Genomic DNA, 22,827 nt, shown 5'->3' on the forward strand with positions numbered 1-22,827 from the left:
TCTATGGGATCAGGATATATAGTAGTAATACACCTCTTCTCCAGCTCTATCTGTATACTGCCACTATCTCTATGGGATCAGGATATATAGTAGTTATATACCTCCCCCTCCAGCTCTATCTGTATACTGCTGCTGCTAGATGCATAGTAGTTATTCCCCTCCCCTAAGGCTGTGCCCCAAAAAATCCTTCTTTAAAGTGTATCTGTCATTGTCATACCACAATATGTATATTTGTCATATACATTGGTTAAAAATGTTATATATATATTCTGTGGGAAAATGCTGTCCCTGCAGCTATTGTTATTTTCTACATTATATTAAAGATTTTTGTTAATGACAGGTACACTTTAACAATTGTATCTCTGTCCACACAGCATACTATTGTGGCATTGAGGCAGGATTGAAGGCAATGAAAGGGTGTTTTTCCCAGTCCTTCATCCTAGGTGAACTAGCAGAGACTCTCATCAGGGCCTGATCATCACAGAACAGCAGGGAGGCCGATATTTAAGTGTAGACTGGTCAATCTCCCCAAAAGACAGCAAGGTGGCTGTGTGGGAGAGGCAGGGGTCCTTGCAAGGAGAACACAGCCCGGCGCTGTGAGTGACCCACACCAGGGAAGTGGACTATGACAACTTGTGGTAACACAGGTAAAGTGTTCGTTCTCCAATATGAGACAGACAAGAGTCTGAGAACATGAGGCCACAAATGCTGTGTGTGAACGGTGAGTAAAAGGTTACAGGACACATGTTTTAATTGGCAGGGAAAAGCCCTAGAGCTGATAGTCAGGGCAGGCTGTTTTGTGTAGTCAGTGGCTAGACGGCCTAGGATTTTGTTTGTTCCTGTGTTATGTTTTTGTTTATCCGGCAACCTATCTATTAAAGCTGGCGAGCGGCCGGACCTGTATAAAGAATTGTTTGCTGCTGAATGAAGTAGAAACGTGTCCTGTGACTGCGTCAAGGACGATCCCAGAGCAAACCCCAGAGTTAAATCCCTACATTATATAAAATCAGACGTATATGGGGTCCAGTAAGGGTCCATATACCTGCAAACAATCTCTTACTTTTATACATATTGATGTTTTTCAGTGTTTAAGATTGCTTGGATTTCTTGATGCGGGAGGGGAGAAGGAGAAGCGCCTCATTAAATAGTCAGCAGCTAAAAAGTACTGGAAGGATTAAGATTTTTTAATATAAGTTATTTACAAATCTGTTTAACTTTCTGGCACCAATTGATTAAATAAATAAAAAGTTTTCCACCGGAGTACCCCTTTAATATTAAATAAAAAATATCACTGCCTATTTTTGTCTGGCTAAGGCCAATTCCTCTCCACCTCCCATGTAGATATTTCTTTTTGTTTTCTTTTCTTTCTCTTTTATTTATTTATTTATTTTTTGTTTGTTTCTGGCAGAATTTACAGCTTGTTGTCTGGGTTCACACTACGTTTTGTCCCATACGGGAGCGCATACGGCAGGGGGGAGCTAAAAGCTCGCGCTCCCGTATGTCACCGTATGCGCTCCCGTATGTCATTCATTTCAATGAGCCGACCGGAGTGAAACGTTCGGTCCGGTCGGCTCATTTTTGCGCCGTATGCGCTTTTACAACCGGACCTAAAACCGTGGTCAAAACAGAAGTGATCTTTAGAGCCCTGTGTTCTTACTTTACAACATGACTACGATTACAAACAAGGTTTGGCGGATATATATACGGAATACACCAATATCTGATCTAAGAGGAACACAGAAAGGAGAAGGGGAAAGAAGACCTATCATTCACTAGGAGAAAGAATGGAGAGGTGGCCATGATGGTAACTCCCATAACCAACACAATGGTGGTAGAGAGAGGTGGCCACATGGCTACCACATAGTCACATGTCCATTCTCTGTCTGGGTACTCTGCCCCTGGACATCTTATCCCCTATCCAAAGGATAGGAGATAAGATGTCTGATTGCGGGTTTCCCAACGATAGGGACCCCCGCAATCTTGGCTGCGGCACCCCAGGCATCTGGTGCACGGAGCGAACTTCGCTCCATGCTGGATGACTGGTGATGCAGGGTGGTGGCTTGTGACGTCAGGGTCACACTCCACTCGTGACGCCACGGCCATGCCCCCTCAATGTAATTCTATGGGAGGGGGCATGACGGCCATCACGCCCCCTCCCATAGACTTGCATTGAATGGGGGGGGGCGTGACGTCACCAGAGGGGCGCGGCCGTGAGGTCACAAGCCTCCAGGGCAGCACCCGACACTCTAAACGAAGGTCGAGTGCAGCAGGAAGATCGTGGGGATCCCCAGAGGTGGGACTCCAGTAATCAGACGTCTTTTCCCCTATCCTTTGGATAGGGGATAAGATGTCTAGGGGCAGAGTACACCTTTAAGGTGGTGGTGGGTCCTCTTGCCTTCATGGTTGTCACCCAGCATTCAACATCTACATCTTGAAGTAATTGACATAAGACGTTCACCTACCTCTTACGAATGTGATGTTTTTTAGGGCTATTGAGTGTTCCCAATCTTTAAGACGAAGATCTTCGGTCACATTGTTGATCAGAGCCATCTCATGTTTTAGCTGCTGCTCCATAACCATGTGAAGAAGCCTCGTCTGTCTGGTGTCTTCAGATACATTGGTTATGAGACCCTGAAGTTCTTGTATCCTTGAATGATGGATTCCGATGTCGTAGGAAAAAGTTCCATTTATGGCATTCAGGGTCACCATCAAGTCACTTATCTGCTCATTGAGTCCTTCGACTTTAGTCGTCAGTGTCTTCAGCATGGCGTCATGGTGGTTCCATACATAATGGCTGTTGTTTACCTCGGCTGATAGTCTATAGATGTCTAGATTGTGAGAGTCAGTGACCTGGTTTAGGCTGGCACCAAGACTTGAGGCAATTGTGTCAGTCTTGGAGGCCATGTCTTGGACACCATTGAGGTTCTGCTCAAGTTTCTGCAAGGATTCTGTCAATTGAAACAAAAAGTCTGTATGGTTCTGTAAGAGGTCCTGCAGCTTCCAGATATGGACCATAAAGTCTCCTTTAAAGGTGAGCTGCATGAGCTTAAACTGAAGATCCCTGTAGCTCTCATTCAGGCGGTTGACGTTGCTTGTTAGCACCTTAAGATCTTCTGGGGCACTCTGAGGTCTTGACACTGAAAGAAAATAAAAGCAAAAAGGCATAAAAAAACAATGAAGGACACCTTACATACAAGAGCTGAACACGCTGAACACTGTGTATACATAAAGAGCTATGTGATCAATTCTTGATACCTGCAGCCACCACTAGATGGAGCTTACAAGCTGACTGCATACTGATCACAAAATAATAACACAGAAATAAACAGAATGCAGTAAGCTACATACTACCTTCAACTTGGCAACCAAAATTAAGAGCAGATCTGTCTAATCCAACATTTACAGCTGTCAAATCCAACAGTTTTATGTCCATACAGATATACGCACCCCATTGGAATTCTCTGGAATTTTGTTCAGATTACCAATAAAACAAGTGACAATTATAGATAAAAAATTAATTAATGGGGTTCTCTGCCCCTAGACATGTTATCCCTTATCCAAAGGATAGGGGATAAGACGTCTGATCGCGATGGTCTCGCCGCTGGGGGCCCCCCGCGATCTCCCTGCTGCACCCAGTGTTCGTTTAAAGCATCGGGTGCAGCGCTGGAGGCTCATGATGTCAAGTCTGTGCCCCCGCTTGTGACATCACGGCCACGCCTGCCTCAATGCAAGTCTATGGGAGGGGGCGTGACTTGCATTGAGGAGGTATGGCAGTGACGTCACGAGCGAGGCGTGACTGTGACGTCTTGAGCCTCCGTCCCGCATCGCCAGTCATGCAGCACGGAGCGAAGTTCGCTCCATGCACCGGATGTCTGGGGTGCCGCAGCCGAGACCCCGCGATCAGACATCTTATCCCCTATCCTATGCATAGGGAATAAGATGTCTTGGGGCGGAGTACCCCTTTAAACTCATAACACAGAAGCAGTTGTACTGTTACAGTATGTTAGTGAGCACATTTTGAGTATACATCCACAGTGCAGGGAGAAAATGTAAGTGAATCATTTGAATTGATCTGGATTTCCACACTTTTTACAAATAACATCTATTCCTATTGTTAAGTCACATTAAAAAACCAACACACTAGGGGGGGGAGGGGAGCACTTGCATTGAACCCAGCTTTGGTTTTTCGGATGCCTTTTTAACAATTATTGCTATGGGCAACTGCTACTGTTTCTCTACACAATTTTGATAAATCTCCACCAATGTAAATAAAATTGAGCACATTGAGTAAACATACACAGTGCAGGGAGTAAGTGAAGCATTGAAATTGCCTGGATTTCAGGATTTATTACTGACAAAATGTGGTCTAATTGTCCTGTAAGGCACAAATATGAACAAACACATTGGGGCAAATTAATTAAAAGTGTCTAAAAGAAAACTTAGAGAACTTAGTTTTACCAGATACCCATCGATTGCTATAGGCAAGTAAATACACCTGATTATACACTTTTGATCAAATTTGTCACAATGGCCCAGATTTAACTGTGTGAGAGACAAAGTGGAGTGATTTTCCCACAGCAGCCAATCACGGCTCAGCTTTCACTTTACCTCAACTCTTTAGCTGAGCTGTGATTGGTCGCTGTGGAAAAATCACTCCACTATTTCTCTCAAACTGTTTGCTAAATCTGGGTCAGAGGGTTTTTCCTACAGCATCCAATCACAGCTCAGCTTTCACTTTACCAGAGCTTGTTAGCTGAGCTGTGATTGGTTGCTGTGGGAAAATCACTCAATTTTTTTTCTCTCACACAGTTTAAAGGGGTACTACCGTGCTGACAACTTATCCCTTATCTAAAGGATAGGGGATAAGTTGCCTGATCGTGCGGGGTCCTGCCGCTGGGGAACCCAGCGATCTCGCACGCAGCACCCCGCTCTCATCAGGCCCCGGAGCGAACATCCGCTCCGGGTCTGATGACGGGGCCAGTGATCGTGACATTACAGCTACGCCCCCGTGTGATGTCACGCTCCGCCCCCTCAATGCAAGTCTATGGCAGGGGCGAGACAGCTGTCTCGCCCCCTGCCATAGACTTACATTGAGGGGGCGGAGCGTGACGTCACATGGGGGCGGAGCTGTAATGTCACGATCACTGGCCCCGTCATCAGACATCACAATACTCCGACCCCGTGATCGGCAGTGATCAGACCCGGAGCGATGTTCGCTCCGGGGCCTGATTAGAGAGTGGTGCTTGGTGCGAGATCACGGGGGTCCCCAGCGGCGGGACCCCGCGTGATCAGGCAACTTATCCCCTATCCTTTAGAAAGGGGATAAGTTGTCAGCACGGTAGTATGCCTTTAATAAATTAATAAATTGTTGTTCTGTTCATGTCTTTTATTGAGCATATTGAGTTAACATCCACAGTGCAGGGAGAAAACATAACTAAATGGAAAATGGATGGCATACAGCAGCATCTGTTAACATATACGTTTTTCCATAAAAAGGTATATGTTAAACTGAAACAAAATGTGGTGTCAATGTACCCTAATGCCCTTTCAAACTGGAAAACCAATCAAAAATTTGCAAAAACAATGATAAGTGCGCCCTAATAATAATAATATAGATAATTATAATAATAATATGGATAATAATAATAATAATAACAATAAAAGGATAATAATAGTAATAATTATTAGTGTTGCTCGCGAATATTCGCAATTCGAATATTATTCGCGAATATCGCATATTCGCGAATTCGCGAATTTCGCGAATATAGCGCTATATATTCGTAATTACGAATTTTCATTTTTTTTTTTCTTTTTTTTCTTCACAGTACACATCACAGTGATCATCCCTCTCTGCTTCCAGCTTGTGTGGTGTAAAGAAGGCTCTAATACTACTGTGTGAGACTGGCGTGCGAAAATTCGCATATGCGAAAATTAGTGTATGCTAATTTTCGCATATGCGAATTTTCAAGTATGCGAATTTCCTATATGCTAATTTTCACATATGCTAATTTTCGCATATGCGAAAATAAAACGAGAATATAACGAGTATGCGAATATTCGCGAATATATGACGAATATTCGTCCATATATTCGCGAATATTCGCGAATTCGAATATGGCCTATGCCGCTCAACACTAATAATTATTATAATAATACTAATCATAATCCTTAATTTATATAGCACACACAGATTCCGCACTTAATATAATCATCCTGGGATAGTCCTATATGCTTTAGTGTTTGGAGAAGGAATAAAGCTGTTCTGATTCCATACAGCAATGATGTGGGAAAAGTATGTGAACCCTAAACATGTTGAAGTCCTGAGTTATTCTATTCCAGTATTTCCGTCACAATATTATCTTAGAATCATTGAGGACAAAGTTCACCCCTCCTGGCTGTTGTCTTGCCCCCCATGTGATGTTTTCTCACTGGGCCCGCGGTACAGAACTCATTATTTCCCCCGATCAATAACGCATCATGGAGTCCTAACATCCGAGGTTACGGTTTGTACTTTGTTGTGAAGCCAAAGGGATTTAGTTATTTAAGCTGAGATAAAAAAAAACACCGAAGGAAGGCCCGAAAATTCCTCAGGAACATTGTTGGACATAACACAAAGCAGGAGTCACATGTCAGCGGGCCTGGCCGGGCTCCAGGGTCCATTAATGTATATCTTCTGTGAAATATGGGGAAATTTGTACTTGAGATGTTTCCAAGTTCCTGTGATTTATTGTGACGTGTTAGATCTGGATGTTCCATGTTTTCCTGTATCCTATATGGTTCTTATAGGCTTTTATACGTTCTAGTTGTCCTCAGGGGTAATGTAGGAGGTGTTATCCAAATCTGGTGGTTAAAGTTGCATTAAATGTATTTGGCAATCCTAAAGTGGCTCAAAATAGTCTCTAAAAAGGTCAGATCCAGACATCATGAGTTCCCTGAATGCTGATCCCATGCCCACAACTTGACACCTTTACTCCATACAGGGACGAGGCCAAATGGCTAGTTTGACCCCATCTCTGTTCTTCATGGGTGCTAACAGGCTTGGGATCCACCTCTCCCTACGACCGCTGTCCCTTTCTATTGCCCATCCACCCTAAACGATGGATCAACAACCAAGAGGACGGACCCTATACTGTGCTAAAGTGCAGGGCATAAGAGTCAAACAAAACAAGCCAAATTGTACATGTCGGGAAACAAGTAAGGAACAAAACTGGAATACTACAAAGCTACAAACAGATTTACCAGGCAGGATATAGCATACTAACAAACATTTTAAGAACCAGGATCAAGATTAACTAGATTAGACTAGACTAGATATGAGGATAAGTATACAGCAGACAAAAGCAGGAGATGCAAGGGATGAACAGGTTAACTGAATTTCAGAGCTCTAAACGGCCAGGAAATCTAGAGCACTGGACTCATAACAAGAGACACACTGGACACCCCACTCCAATCATGGAGGGACAACAATACTAAAGCCAAATAGGCTTCTAGCCACCAGGCACTCTCTACAGTGTGAACAGGATACTGGCCTAGGAGGAACAAAATCCTAAATACAAGCAAACACGGGTACAGACACAAGATACATTCACTCCTAGATAGACGGATTAGCACAAGACACAGAACAGGAATGTATCCTAGGAGATCCAGGATCAAACAAGGTCAAAACAGGACGGACAAAATGCACAGTGTGAACACGGACTAGACAACACAAAGCAAAAGTTAAATCTAGATATCAGACAGGACAGATACCCATGGTTAAAACTCAGGATACATGTGGTCAGACAGACATAGTGAACATAATGCAAACATGGTCAGAGTAACAGGTGTAATTAACAGCCCAGAGCAGCACCTGAAGAGGCCTTATATATCCTCCCAGTGCTGAAGGGCTAGAAGGTTAAAGGGGTACTCCACCCCTAGACATCTTATCCCGTATCCACTTATCCAAAGGATAGGGCATAAGATGTTTGATCGTGGGAACCCCCGCAATCTCTCCTGCAGCACCCTGTGTCATCTGCTGCATGGAGCGAACTTTGCTCCGTGCCAGATGACGGGCGATACAGGGGCTGGAGTATCATGATGTCAAGGCCCCACCCCCTTGTGATATCACATCCCACCCCCTCAATGTAAGTCTATGGAAGGGGGCGTGGCAACCCAGAGGTCCCATCAGCCGTCTTCTATAGAAGAGATGTAAGGGTAGTTTGGGAACCAGAAAATAAAGGAGGGGGGGGGCATTGAGATATTTACTCTGGGCCACTTTTTGTACATAGATCTCTCTAAATTCTGTGAAATAACGGGTGCAGATGTAGTGACTCTGCTCCTTTCCCATCTGGATCCTGTGCGCAGTTCAGCTGCACTTAACATATTTAATCAGCTTTTATGGCAAGTGAATGTGTTTATTTAACACCCATTAACTTACAAGGTCGGGATAATGGGATTTGTTTTGGACAGTCAGTCGGCCCCATAAAATAAGGGGAGGCGACAGCTCAATAACACGAGGACAAGTCAAGGAGCGAGCGCGGCCAAGGAAAAGCCATTAATGCCTACAAATGGATCTGGAAATTAGGGAAAGATGGAAACAAACTCATCATGTGACCGCGCCAAGAGGAACATCACAGGCTCTAAAAACACCATTAACCCTAAGCCGAAGACCCTAAAATCTCAAGGGGGCACCAGAGATGTTGGGTGAAGACACCAGTCACTTTACTAATGGGGGGCAGTCAAAGTGGAGGTCACCACTAGGGGGCCTTTCAGCCATGGTGATTCTTGGTGACTGTGTTTTGCGTTTTCCTATTTGCCTTTTATTTTTCAGTTTTGTTTTATTTTTCAGTTTTACTATTTTTTGATAGGATAAGTTGCCCTTCTTAATGGCTCGGTTTATTTTAACCCATTGTATATTGGAAAACAACTAAATAATTTGGGGAGAGAATGGAAAAACAAACCGTTCTTTCATTTTGTGGGGGATTTAGTTTTTATATGGAATTTCAAAAACTATCATGATATCTATTCTGGGGTCGGAACAATTTGTATTGTTTTCGAGAAGTTTTACCACTTTTACTACATTTATGAATGTGGCGGCACTAGTTATGTTTATTTCTGTATTGTTTTCTTTGTTATCCTTTTCTAATGTTTTTTCACTTTTTTTTCTTTGCCCTTTTTTTTTTACTTGCACTACAATTTCAAAGCAACACTAATTATGTAAATTTTTTTACTCATTTTTTAATATGACCATTCATGACAGGAAAAGGTTTTCTTTTCTAATAGTTTTTATGCTTTTATTTATTAATTTTTTTTACTTGAACTACATTTCCAAATGCAGCAACACTAATTATATTAAATAATTATTAAATATTATTTATTATTTATTTATTAAATTATTTATACATATACAGGAAAAGTTTTATTTGTAATTTAGTTTTTGTTAATTTTATATTCCTTTTTTTTTTGTTTTTACTTGTACTACATTTTTAAATTCGGCAACACAAATGATATATTTTTTTCTTTTTTTATACTTTTTAATTTAGATTTTTTTGGTATGCTTGTACTAACTACATTTCCAATTGTGAAAACACTAATTATGTGTATATTTTATTGTTTTCTTTTTTTTTTTTTGCCTTTTTTTTTTTTTTTTTTTTTTACTTGTACCACATTTCCAAATGTGGCCAAACTACTTATGTTAAATTTTTGTGTCCTTATTTTCATATGATCTTTTTCATATAATTCTTGTATATTTATTCATTTTATTTTGTTTTTAATATTTATTTATTTAAAAAAAAATTCTTTGTCTTTTTTTTTTTTTTACTTGTGATTTTAGTTTCCATAGGGAACTTGATTGCGTGATGCCTTACTGTATTAAAGGGGTTGTCCAGGAATAGAACAACAGAGCTACTTTCTTTAAAAAAAAACGCTTCCTGTCTGTCTACAGGTCGGCTGTGGTTCTACAGCTCAGTACCACTAAAGTGCATGGAGCAGAGTTGTAAAACCACACCCAACCTGGAGACAGACGTGAAGCTGTTTTTGAAGGAAATTAGCTCTGTTTTTCTATTTCTGGATAACCCCTTTAATGTGTTGCAGCATTTTGTTTTCTGACCATTCCATTAGTACACCCTTCATATGACCCCCTCCTACAACCATCACCCTCCATCCTCCCCCATCCCTCGTTGTCATCTTAGCCACTGGGCACTAGTGGGCAGCTTAGCCGACCATAGGGGGCAGCCATCTGCTACCCATCAGCCTCAAAGCTGAAGCTGCCATTAACCACTGTGGTAGTAACCCTGGTTGAGATACATAACTGGGATCTGAGTTATCTCTTGTACCGTCCATATATAGAGCAGCCTCAGCTGCTGAGCCTGCTTCATACTCCTTCTACCAACACCGTGACATAATACACTGCTCAAAAAAAAGAAACGAAACCCTTAAAAAACACAATGTAACTCCAAATCAATGACACTTCTGAGAAATCCCACTGTCCACTCAGGAAGAACACTGACTGACAATCAATTTCACATGGAACAGACAACAGGTGGAAATTATAGGCAATTAGCAAGACACCCCCAATAAAGGAGTGGTTCTGCAGGTGGTGACCACAGACCACTTCTCAGTTCCTATGCTTTCTGGTTGATGGTTTGGTGACTTTTGAATGCTGGCGGTGCTTTCACTCTAGTGGTAGCATGAGACGGTGTCTACAACCCACACAAGTGGCTCAGGTAGTGCTGCTCATCCAGGATGGCACATCAATGCGAGCTGTGGCAAGAAGGTTTGCTGTGTCTGTCAGTGTAGTGTCCAGAGCATGGAGGCGCTACCAGGAGGCAGGCCAGTACATCAGGAGACGTGGAGGAGGTCGTAGGAGGGCAACAACCCAGCAGCAGGACCGCTACCTCCACCTTTGTGCAAGGAGGAGCAGGAGGAGCACTGCCAGAGCTCTGCGAAATGACCTCCAGCAGGCCACAAATGTGCATGTGTCCACTCAAACGGTCAGAAACAGACTCCATGAGGGTGGTATGAGGGGCCGACATCCACAGGTGGGGGTTGTGCTTACTGCCGAACACTGTGCAGGACGTTTGGCATTTGCCAGAGAACACCAAGATTGGCAAATTCACCACTGGTGCCCTGTGCTCTTCACAGATGAAAGCAGGTTCACACTGAGCACATGTGACAGATGTGACAGAGTCTGGAGACGTCGTGGAGAACGTTCTGCTGCCTGCAACATCCTCCAGCATGACCGGTTTGGCGGTGGGTCAGTAATGGTGTGGGGTGGCATTTCTTTGGGGGGGCTGCACAGCCCTCCATGTGCTTGCCAGAGGTAGCCCTACTGCCTTTAGGTACCGAGATGAGATCCTCAGACCCCTTGTGAGATCATATGCTGGTGCGGTTGGCCCTGGGTTCCTTCTAATACAAGACAATGCTAGACCTCATGTGGCTGGAGTGTGTCAGCAGTTCCTACAAGAGGAAGGCATTGATGCTATGGACTGGCCGCCCTTTCCCCTGACCTGAATCCGATTGAGCACATCTGGGACGTCTTGCTCCATCCACCACAGACTGTCCAGGAGTTGGCGGATGCTTTAGTCCAGGTCTGGGAGGACATCCCTCAGGAGACCATCCCCCACCTCATCAGGATCATGCCCAGGCATTGTAGGGAGGTCATACGGGCACGTGGAGGCCACACACACACTGATCCTCATTGGGACTTGTATTAAGGACATTACATAAAGTTGGATCAGCCTGTAGTGGGGTTTTCCTCTGTGATTTTGAGTGTGACTCCATATCCAGACCTCCAGGGGTTCATACATTTCATTTCCATTGATCATTTTTGTGATGATTTTGTTGTCACATTCAACTATGTAAAGAGGAAAGGATTTCCTACGATTAGTTCATTCATTCAGATCTAGGATGTGTTATCTCAGTGTTCCCTTTATTTTTTTGAGCTGTGTAGTAATGTTGGGAAGAAGTTAAATGTTGAACTCAATAAAATTACCCTATGCCAGTGTTTCCAAACCAGCGTGCCTTCAGCTGTTGCAAAACTACAACTCCCAACATGTCCGGGCATGCTGGGAGTTGTAGTTTTGCATCTGCAACTAATACTATCTGGTAGACATGATGCCAGGATTCACTGTCACACTGTAGGTGCTGCCCCATAAAACTGGCAGCAAGAATTTTAAATCAAAGTCATGGAGGGAGAACACCCCCCCCCCCCTTTTAAATCCCCCACCTCCCCGCCCCTCTCCCCCCACATTCCACTGATTTCTAACTTTCACATAATTGTAACAAAGTAATTCACTGTTTCCAGATGCTAAATGGAAATTCTAACTATTTCCAGAGTGTAAAATACCTGTGACCCCCAGCCCCCCCCCCCCCTCGCCCGTTCACACAGCAGGGGGGGAGATTTGTTACAGTGTATCCGCATACACAGTGTATTGTGGGATAATCAATACACAAGTGCCACGGGCGACACACCGCGCTCAGCCACTCTGATACATTGTAACAAAAGAAGAAAAGGTTCCAATTATTGACGATAGGTGAAGGTAAGAAAAATAAATATATACAAATAAATAAAAATAAATTCAAATTTCATCATTCAAAATAAATAAATAAATAAATAAATCCTGGTGGTCTATGGCAGTAAAAGGGTTAATATTACATTCCCTTATGGTCTATGGCAGTAAAAAGGTTAATATTACATTCCCTTATGGTCTATGGCAGTAAAAGAGTTAATATTACATTCCCTTATGGTCTATGACAGTAAAAGGGTTAATATTACATTCCCTTATGGTCTATGGCAGTAAAAGGGTTAATATTACATTCCCTTATGGTCCATGGCAGTAAAAGGGTTAATATTACATTCCCTTATGGTCTATGGCAGTGTTCCCCAACCTGTGCCCTCTGTCCAGATGTTGCTAAACTACAACTCCAGCTGGTAGCTGTCAGGGCATGCTGGGAGTTGTAGTTTTGCAAAAGGCTGAGGAGCACTGGTCTAGGGCAGTGGTCACCAAATGTTGGCCCTCCTGATGTTGCAAAACTACAACTCCCAGCATACCCAGACAGTTAAGGCCCTCCAGATATTGCAATACTAGAACTCCCAGCATGCCCGGACAGCCAAAGCCCTCCAGATGTTGCAAAACTACAACTCCCAGCATGCCCGGACAGTTAAGGTCCTCCAGATGTTGCAAAACTACAACTCCCAGCATGCCCTGACAGCCAAAGCCCTCCAGATGTTGCAAAACTACAACTCCCAGCATGCTTGGACAGTTAAGGCCCTCCAGATGTTGCAAAACTACAACTCCCAGCGTGCCCGGACAGTTAAGGCCCTCAAGATATTGCAATACTACAACTCCCAGCATGCCCTGACAGCCAAAGCCCTCCAGATGTTGCAAAACTACAACTCCCAGCATGCCCGGACAGTTAAGGTTCTCCAGATGTTGCAAAACTACAACCAGAAAAACTGTTGCAAAACTACAACTCCCAGCATGCCCGGACAGTTAAGGCCCTCCAGATATTGCAATACTACAACTCCCAGCATGCCCTGACAGCTAAAGCCCTCCAGATGTTGCAAAACTACAACTCCCAGCATGCCCGGACAGCCAAAGCCCTCCAGATGTTGCGAAACTACAACTCCCAGCATGCCCGGACAGTTAAGGTTCTCCAGATGTTGCAAAACTACAACCAGAAAAACTATTGCAAAACTACAACTCCCAGCATGCCCGGACAGCCAACGGCTGTCCGGGCATACTGGGTGTTGTAGTTTTGCAACACGTGGAGGTCCACAGTTTGGAGACCACTGCTCTAGGGCAAAGAAGGGGTCAATAGTAACTTGGGGAACGTCCCTAGGGCCCCCACCAGTAATCCGGGGCCCTTGGCAATGGCCGTTCACCAGGAACACGACTCCCATGCGCGGTTCTATCAAACCCATACGCAGAAATACGGAGCCGCGTCCAGCCAGGAATCTTTAATGTAGCCGGGCGCAGCGCCAAAGCAGCATAAAGCTCCAACGAGTTACGTGATTTATACGATTGCCTTAACCCCTGCGGCAAGTCAAGAGGGAACGGACTAAAGACATACATATGTAGCAGAGCCGAGGCTGTCACATCAATAGAGAGTTTGTCAGGTGTAGAAAAGTTACGATCATTATCGGATATAGCAGAGCTCAATTCGGGAGGCGGAGAGAGATTGAGCTCGCCACATCGTAAAAAGATGAGTGTGTACATGTAGCAGAGCTTAGTGTGTACTGTAGATGTAGCAGAGCTGAGTGTGTGTAGATGTAGCAGAGCTGAGTGTTTGGATTTAGGACAATTGGGTTAGGTGAATTAAAGTTATTATCATTATTGGATATAGAATGCCATTTGGAAGGCAGGGGAGATTGAGCTATCTGCATGGTGAAAAGGCTACGCATGTAGATGTAGCAGAGCTGAGTGTGTGTAAATGTAGTACAGGTGAGTGAGAGTAGAGAGTTTGAGCTACATTGTAAAAAGATGAGCACCTAGATGTATCAGAGCCGAGTGTGTAGGGGAATCAAAGCTGAGTGTGTGTAGATGTAGTAGAGCTGAGTGTGTGCAGATGTAGCATAGCTGAGTGTGTGTAGATGTAGCAGAGCCGAGTGTGTGTAGATGTAGTAGAGCTGAGTGTGTGAAGATGTAGCAGAGCTGAGTGTGTGTAGATGTAGCAGAGCCGAGTGTGTAGGTGAATCGAAGCTAAGTGTGTGTAGATGTAGTAGAGATGAGTGTGTGCAGATGTACCATAGCTGAGTGTGTGTAGATGTAGTAGAGCTGAGTGTTTGTAGATGTAGCAGAGATGAGAATGAGTAGATGTAGCAAAGCTGAGTGTGTGTAGATGTAGTAGAGATGAGTGTGTGCACATGTAGTAGAGCTGAGTGTGTGTAGAAGTAGTAGAGATGAGTGTGTGTAGATGTAGTAGAGCTGAGTGTGTGTAGATGTAGCAGAGATGAGAATGAGTAGATGTAGCAAAGCTGAGTGTGTGTAGATGTATCAGAGCTGAGTGTGTGTAGATGTAGCAGAGCTGAGTGTGTGTAGATGTAGCAGTGCTGAGTGTGTGTAGATGTAGCAGAGCTGAGTGTTTGTAGATGTAGCAGAGATGAGAATGAGTAGATGAAGCAAAGCTGAGTGTGTGTAGATGTAGCAAAGCTGAGTGTGTGTAGATGTAGTAGAGATGAGTGTGTGCACATGTAGTAGAGCTGAGTGTGTGTAGATGTAGTAGAGATGAGTGTGTGTAGATGTAGTAGAGCTGAGTGTGTGTAGATGTAGCAGAGATGAGAATGAGTAGATGTAGCAAAGCTGAGTGTGTGTAGATGTAGCAAAGCTGAGTGTGTGTAGATGTATCAGAGCTGAGTGTGTAAAGATGTAGCAAAGCTGAGTGTGTGTAGATGTAGCAGTGCTGAGTGTGTGTAGATGTAGCAGAGCTGAGTGTGTCTAGATGTAGCAGAGCTGAGTGTGTGTAGATGTTGCAGTGCTGAGTGTGTGTAAATGCAGCAAAGCTGAGTGTGTGTAGATGTAGCAGAGCTGAGTGTGTGTAGATGTAGCAGAGCTGAGTGTGTGTAGATGTAGCAGAGTTGAGTGTGTGTAGATGTAGCAAAGCTGAGTGTGTGTAGATGTAGCAGAGCTGAGTGTGTGTAGATGTAGCAGAGCTGAGTGTGTGTAGATGTAGGACAGTTGAGTGAGTTTGTCAGGTGTAGAATGTTTTACATTTCTCTCTTATGTAGTGGAGATGAGGATGTAAATGTAGCAAAACTGACAATTTCAGATATAGTAGAGCTGAGTAGGTAGAGACAGTAAAGCTAAGTTTGTCAGGTGTAGAAGGGTTACGGCTTGTTATCAGATATAGCAGAGCTATATTTGTGAGGTGTGGAGAGTTTTAGCTGGCCACATTGTAGAAAGATGGGAATGTAGATCGAGCTAAGTGTAGAGGTGTAGCAGAGCTGAGTGTGTAGATGTAGCAGAAATGAGTGTGTAGATGTAGTAGAGATGAGTGTGCAGGTGTAGGGCAGGTGAGTTTGTCAGGTGTAGAAAGGATAGGGATTGGTATTTTTATATAGCAGATCTATATTTGTAAGGCACAGAGAGTTTGAGCTTGCAGAATTATTAAAGGGTACCTCTCATCAAAAAAACTTTTGCTATATTATAGATAAATATATGCAGAATAACTTTACAATTGCATGCTATTAAAAAATATGCTTCTTTCTATTTAATTTTCCACTTTGAAGAAATGACCACTAGGGGTCTCCCTACCAGTCCTGGCAGCAAGCATTTCAGACTCATGCTGGAGTCCTAAACACTACGAGCTGCCAGTCTGCTTTGTTCACAAAGGAGAACACTCAGAGCTGCCAGCCTGCTTTGTTCACAGCCTGTTTGGCTGTGAACAAAGCAGGCTGGCAGCTCTGAGTGTTTAGGACTCCAGCATGAGTCAGAAATGCTTGCTGACAGGACTGATCGGGAAAAATACAATAGAAAGAAGCATATTTTTCATTAACATGTTATTGGAAAGTTATTAAACATTCATTCATCTAAAATATATCAAAAGTTTATTTGATGAGAGGCACCCTTTAAAAGCCAAGCATTAAGATGTAGCAGAGCTGAGTGTGTGTAGATGTAGGACAGGAGTGAGTTTGTCTGGTGTAGAATGCTTTACATCTCTCAGATGCTAAAATAATTTGTCCTATGTAGAGGAGATGAGGATGTAAATGCAGCAAAACTGATCTTTATAGATATAGTAGAGCTGAGTATGTAATGGCAGGACAGCTAAATTTGTCAGGTGCAGAAAGGTTACAGATATGTATGTATGAGATATAGCAGAGCTCAAATTGTGAGCTGTAGAGAGTTTCATCTTGCCACATTGTAAAAAGCTAAGCATGTCGATGTAGCAGAGGGGAGTGTGTAGATGTAGCAGAGCTGAGTGTGGGTAGATGTAGCAGAGCTGAGTGTGGGTAGATGTAGCAGAGCTGAGTGTGGGTAGATGTAGGACAGTCTACTGAGTTTGTCAGGTGTAGAATGCTTTACATCTCTCATATTCAAACATAATTTGTACGGTGTAGAGGAGGTGAGGATGTAACTGTAGCAAAACTGACCTTTACAGATATAGCAGAGCTGAGTATGTAGACGCAGTACAGCTAAGCTTGTCAGGTGTAGAAAGTTTACAGATATGTATGAATGAGATATAGCAGAGCTCAATTTGTGAGAGGTAGAGCGTTTGAGTTCCCCACATTGTAAAAAGATGAACATGTATATGTAGCAGAGCCGATTGTGTAGATGTAGAAGAGTTGAGTTTGTCAGGTCTAGAAAGGATAGAGATTGTTATCTGATATAGCAGATCTATATTTGTGAGGTGTAGAGAGTTTCAGCTTGCCACATTGTAAAAGTGTCTATGTAGCAGAGGGGAATGTGTAGATGTAGCAGAGCTGAGTGTGTGTAGATGTAGCAGAGCTGAGTGTGGGTAGATGTAGCAGAGCTGAGTGTGGGTGGTTGTAGCAGAGCTGAGTGTGGGTGGTTGTAGCAGAGCTGAGTGTGTGTAGATGTAGCAGAGCTGAGTGTGGGTAGATGTAGCAGAGCTGAGTGTGGGTGGTTGTAGCAGAGCTGAGTGTGGGTAGATGTAGCAGAGCTGAGTGTGGGTGGTTGTAGCAGAGCTGAGTGTGGGTTGATGTAGCAGAGCTGAGTGTGGGTAGATGTAGCAGAGCTGAGTGTGGGTGGTTGTAGAAGAGCTGAGTGTGGGTTGATGTAGCAGAGCTGAGTGTGGGTAGATGTAGCAGAGCTGAGTGTGGGTAGATGTAGGACAGTTGAGTGAGTTTGTCAGGTGTAGAAGGTTTTACATCTCTCATATGTAGAGGAGGTGAGGATGTAAATGAAGCAAAACTGACCTTTACAGATGTAGCAGAGCTGAGTATGTAGAGGCAGGACAGCTAAGTTTGTCAGGTGTAGAAAGCTTACAGATATGTATGTATGAGATATAGCAGAGCTCAATTTGTGAGGTGTAGAGAGTTTGAGTTTGCCACATTGTAAAAAGATGAGCATGTATATGCAGCAGAGCCGATTGTGTAGATGAAGGGCAGTTGAGTTTGTCATCTGTTGTAGCAGATCTATATTTGTGAGGTTGTGTAAGAAGCCAAGCTTGTAAGATGTAGCAGTGCAGAGTGTGTAGATGTAGGACAGCTGAGTTTGGCGACCCAGGGGGATGCATGCTGGCACTAGTAGTACTCCTAATATGTTAACAGTGCTGCGAATGGTGTGGCAGTCCCAAGTAAACCCGGCCCTAGGTGCGCACAGCTTTGTCACTGGAGAGGCTGCACATGTTGCTACTATGGCGGACTCTCGGGGCACACCTCTATATACAGCAGTGCTTCCCAACCAGGGTGCCTCCAGCTGTTGCAAAACTACAACTCCCAGCATGCCCGGACAGCCGAAGGCTGTCCGGGCACGCTGGGAGTTGTAGTTTTGCAATAGTTGGAGGTGCCCTGGTTGGGAAACACGGGTATACAGTGTACAGGTGAGCCCAGGCTGTAAGATCTGTAAGGGTTACTGTAGCGTGCAGAGGAGAGGTGTTTGTTGCAGTGTAGCGGTGACTAAATTTTCTTGGAATATAGGATGACTTGCCTTAGGAGTTTGGACTCATCACTCGGTTCTAAACCAGGACATGAATTGGTTCCTGATCACAGTGTGGTGGCCCAGTACGGGAGGTGTTACCCCGTACCCTTGCTTTCCTGTCAGGCAGCCTCCCTACAGTGTCCCCTGGGCCCCCCCTGCATCTGTCCCCCCCATGTAAATTTGTTTCTAATGTATTATACCATGTAATGTGTTCAGAAAGCGTTGTCACTTTAACCCCTTCCCGCTATGGGACGTATGCTTACGTCCCAGCATACGACACGTTCGCGCACTGGGACGTATGCATAAGTCCTAGCGATCTCCTGCACTGCCGCAGGCAACGCAGGAGATCGGCGACAGGACCCGGCTGTCAATCATAGCCGGAGTCCCGCCGCAGCTGCCGGGACAGGCAATCCTGATCATGGGATCTATGGTGTTGACAGGGGGAACGCGCTCCCCCTGTTCACCAACGGCAATGGCGCCGTGATACGATTCCAGGTCGCCATTGGTTGCTATGGCAGCAGGAGGTCAGATCATGACCTCCTGTCTGCCTGTTACGGAAGCCTGTGAGATCCAGCCAGAGGCTGTAGTGTGTGTAGCTGATCGGGTCATACTTAGTGTTGAGCAGCATAGGCCATATTCGAATTCGCGATATTTTGCGAATATATGGATGAATATTCTTCATATATTCGCTAAATTCGCATATTAGTAATCGCGTTTTATTTTCACATATGCGAAAATTCGCGTATGAGAAAATTAGCATATGCAAAAATTCACATATGCAAAAATTTGCATATGCAAATTTTCGCATATGCGACAATTCGCACGCCAGTCTCACACAGTAGTATTAGAGCTTTCTTTACACCACACAAGCTGGAAGCAGAGAGGGATGATCACTGTGATGTTTACTGTGGAAAAAAAACTAAAAAATAAATAACTAATATTCGTAATTACGAATATATAGTGCTATATTCGCGAATTCGCGAATATGCGATATTCGCTAATAAAATTCGCATTGTGAATATTCGTGAGCAACACTAGTCATACTGTGCTGCAGTACAAATGTTTTGCAGCATAGTATAACCTGTAAAAAGTGAAAAAAATAAAAAAAAAAGTTCTTCAATAAAAGTATGAAGTGTAAAAAAAAAAATTTAAATTTTAAAACACCCCTTTTCCCAATAAAAGCACTGTATTATCACCAAAAAAGATCAAAAACACAAATCATATACATAATAGGTATTGCCATGTCCGTAATGATGTGCACTATAAAATTATAATGTAAATTATCCTGCACGGTGAACGCCGTAAAAAACAACAACAAAAAAAGCACAAAATTTGCCAATTTTGGTGCAAATGGCAGAATAAAAAAGTTCAAAAGGTAGCACATAACACAAAAATTATACCAATGAAAAGTACAACTCATCCCGCAAAAAATAAGCCCTCAGTCAATGGCGTCGGACGAAAAATAAAAAAAAGTTACGGAAAAAGAACATAGAAAGCCATATAAAATGGTATCGCCATAATCGTACCGACCCACAGAATAAACATAACATCACTTTTACCGCACGGTGTACACTATAATTTTTTTTTTCAAATGCCACAATATTTTAGAGTTTTTCACAAAAATTGCTGAATGTGTCAACAAAAATGCACCAGTTATATAAAGTACAATTTGTCACGAAAAAAGGATATCAGAATCGCTCCGCTCAGAAAAAGCGTTCTAAAGTTATTACCATTTAAAGAGACACATGTCACATAAAATATAAAGAGCCTGGTCATAGAGGTAAAAAATGGGTCTGTCCTTAATTAAGGGGTTAAAGTAGTATTCCAGGAAAAAAAAAAAAAAAAAATTATATCAACTAGCTCCAAAAAGTTAAACAGATTTGTAAATTACTTCTATTAAAAAAATCTTAATCCTTCAAACAATTATCAGCTGCTGAAGTTGAGTTGTTCTTTTCTGTCTGGCAACAGTGCAGTCGGGAACTGCACAGAGTAGAAGAGGTTTTGCTATGGGGATTCGCTTCTACTCTGGACAGTTCCTGAGACACGTGTCATCAGAGAGGACTTAGACAAAAAAGAACAACTCAACTTAGACAGAAAAGAAAAACTCAACTTCAGCAGCTCATAAGTACTGAAAGGATTAAGATTTTTTTATAGAAGTAATTTACCAATCTGATTGACTTTCTGGTGCCAGTTGATATATAAAAATAACTTTTTTCCTGGATAAACCCTTTAAGACTGTTCACCATGTGACTTGTCATGTGATTGTTTCCCAGGAGGTACCAGTGGCCAGGTGATCCCAGGGATGACCCAGGGCCGCCCTTTGAGGTGTGCGAGCTGTGCGGCCGCACAGGGCGCCATAGCAACAGAGGAGCCGGGTGGCCGACACAGCTCGCAGTGTAACAGGCCGGTGTGAGGTGGAATTTTGTGCCCCCGGTGAAAACTTGCGTCCGCTCCTCCCCCAGCCCTCCGAAGATGAGGACATTCCCTAGTGTGAACAGTCACAGAGTCAGGTAACAAGTCCGGCTATACTGTTGTGGTGGAGGGTGTGATGCAAAAGGCAGATGGAATTTCCCTAGGGGCAGATGGCATTAACCCCTTGTATTCGTGACGCCAAGGCGTGGTTTAGCCTATAAACACCCGAAGGTATACCGCTGGATCCTGGGCTAGGTACAGGGGTAATAATGACTCCGACGCCAAGTTACGAATAACTGTAGCTTTACTGAGGGTAGACAGATGGTAAAGTCTATACCTATCATCATGGGGGGCGATCCACTGCTGAGGTATCCTGAGGGCTTACCTCTCATGCTGCGGCGGCTCCGGTGCTCTGAATGATACAGTCTGGCTGGACCAGGCTTTATCAATCGAGCGCAGAGCACACAGATCAATGTGGTTCTATGGAACCATAATGATCTGTATGAGGAATCTAATGATTCCTCCTAAAAGTCCCCTAAGGGGACTTAATGTGTAAAAAAAAAAAACAAAAAAATAAAAAGAGTTTCAAAAAAGTTTCAAAACACACACATTAAAGGGGTATTCCAGGATTTTTTTTTATTTGACTATGCTACAGGGGCTGTAAAGTCAGTGTAGTCCATAATATAGTGTCTGTACCTGTGTGTGACAGTTTTCTCACAATATTTATTTTTACCAGCATACAAAATGACTGTTGTCTCAGATTTTTCCCAGCTTGCAATGCGGCCGAGACCTGACTCACTAGTCAGCTGATAACAGGGAGCCTGTCTGCTTCAATGGGTGGAGGGATCGCTTGGTGGGAGAGAGATCAATCTGCAACTAATGCAACAGCTGTAGGCACCCTGATTGAAAACCACAGGTCTTTTGAATGATTGCCGCTCATTTAGGTTTCAATGGGTGGGGTGGCTGATGTGTGGGAGGGAGGAAAATGGAATTATGGGATTTGTAGTCAAAAAAGAAAACTCAAAAAGGAAATACCAGTTCACAAAAAGCTAGCCACAGTGTTATGGTAATCTCACAACATAGCCATTTAGCCCCAAGACCAGCGCAGATCCTTCCTAAGCATGTCCATTACTGTCTGCCAGGTACCTACTAAAATCACCTTATGGTGGAGAACCCATTTAACCCCTTCTTCCGCTACATTCCGCAAACTGCGGACACCAGCATGAACAGGCCGGCAATAGGACCGCACAGGGATGGGCTGTCTCATAGACGGCAATGTATTCTGTGCAAAGTCTGCAGAAAGAATGAACGTGCTCATTCTTTCTGCGGACATAGAAAATGGAATTTCTGTACCGTAAACATCTGGCACGGAAATTCTGCCATGTGCACAGCGTAGCAGTATCCCGTTGAATTCAATGGGACTCTCTGCAGTGGAATCTCTGTGCATTTCAATGTAGAATCCAGCATGTAGATTCCGATGTGTGAACATGGCCTAAGACTTGTGTGGCTTGTGTGTTTCCTCTGTTTGCTATCAGGCCCTTCGGTATTTGCCTTTCTCCTGAAAGCTTCATTTAGACTTGTAGTGGACAATATCCACCCTGTCAGCATAGAAAAGGCTAGGCATAGACTCGACTTGTGTTCAGCTAGGGCAGTGTTTCCCAACCAGGGTGCCTCCAGCTGTTGCAAAACTACAACTTCCAGCATGCCCGGACAGCCAAAGGCTGTCCGGGCAGGCTGGGTGTTGTAGTTTTGCAACAGCTGGAGGCACCCTGGTTGGGAAACACTGAACTAGGGACGGGTGAGCAGTGTTTTATATGGACTCCCCTGACCTACACCT

The 22,827-nt window shown here is 43.7% G+C and overlaps 1 protein-coding gene across 3 annotated transcripts in view; it reads right to left on the reverse strand.

Moving 5' to 3' along the window:
* The window catches only part of SCARA5 (scavenger receptor class A member 5), a 337,867-nt gene that overhangs the window by 167,249 nt on the left and 147,791 nt on the right, over nt 1–22,827 (reverse strand). For all 3 annotated transcript variants that reach the window (XM_056563754.1, XM_056563755.1, XM_056563756.1), the window contains one exon: nt 2,463–3,137. In XM_056563754.1, coding sequence (XP_056419729.1) covers nt 2,463–3,137 — 675 coding nt within the window. The remainder of the gene's footprint in view (nt 1–2,462; nt 3,138–22,827) is intronic.

This window comes from Hyla sarda, chromosome 3 (assembly GCF_029499605.1).
Source record: "Hyla sarda isolate aHylSar1 chromosome 3, aHylSar1.hap1, whole genome shotgun sequence".
Classification (NCBI taxonomy): domain Eukaryota; kingdom Metazoa; phylum Chordata; class Amphibia; order Anura; family Hylidae; genus Hyla; species Hyla sarda.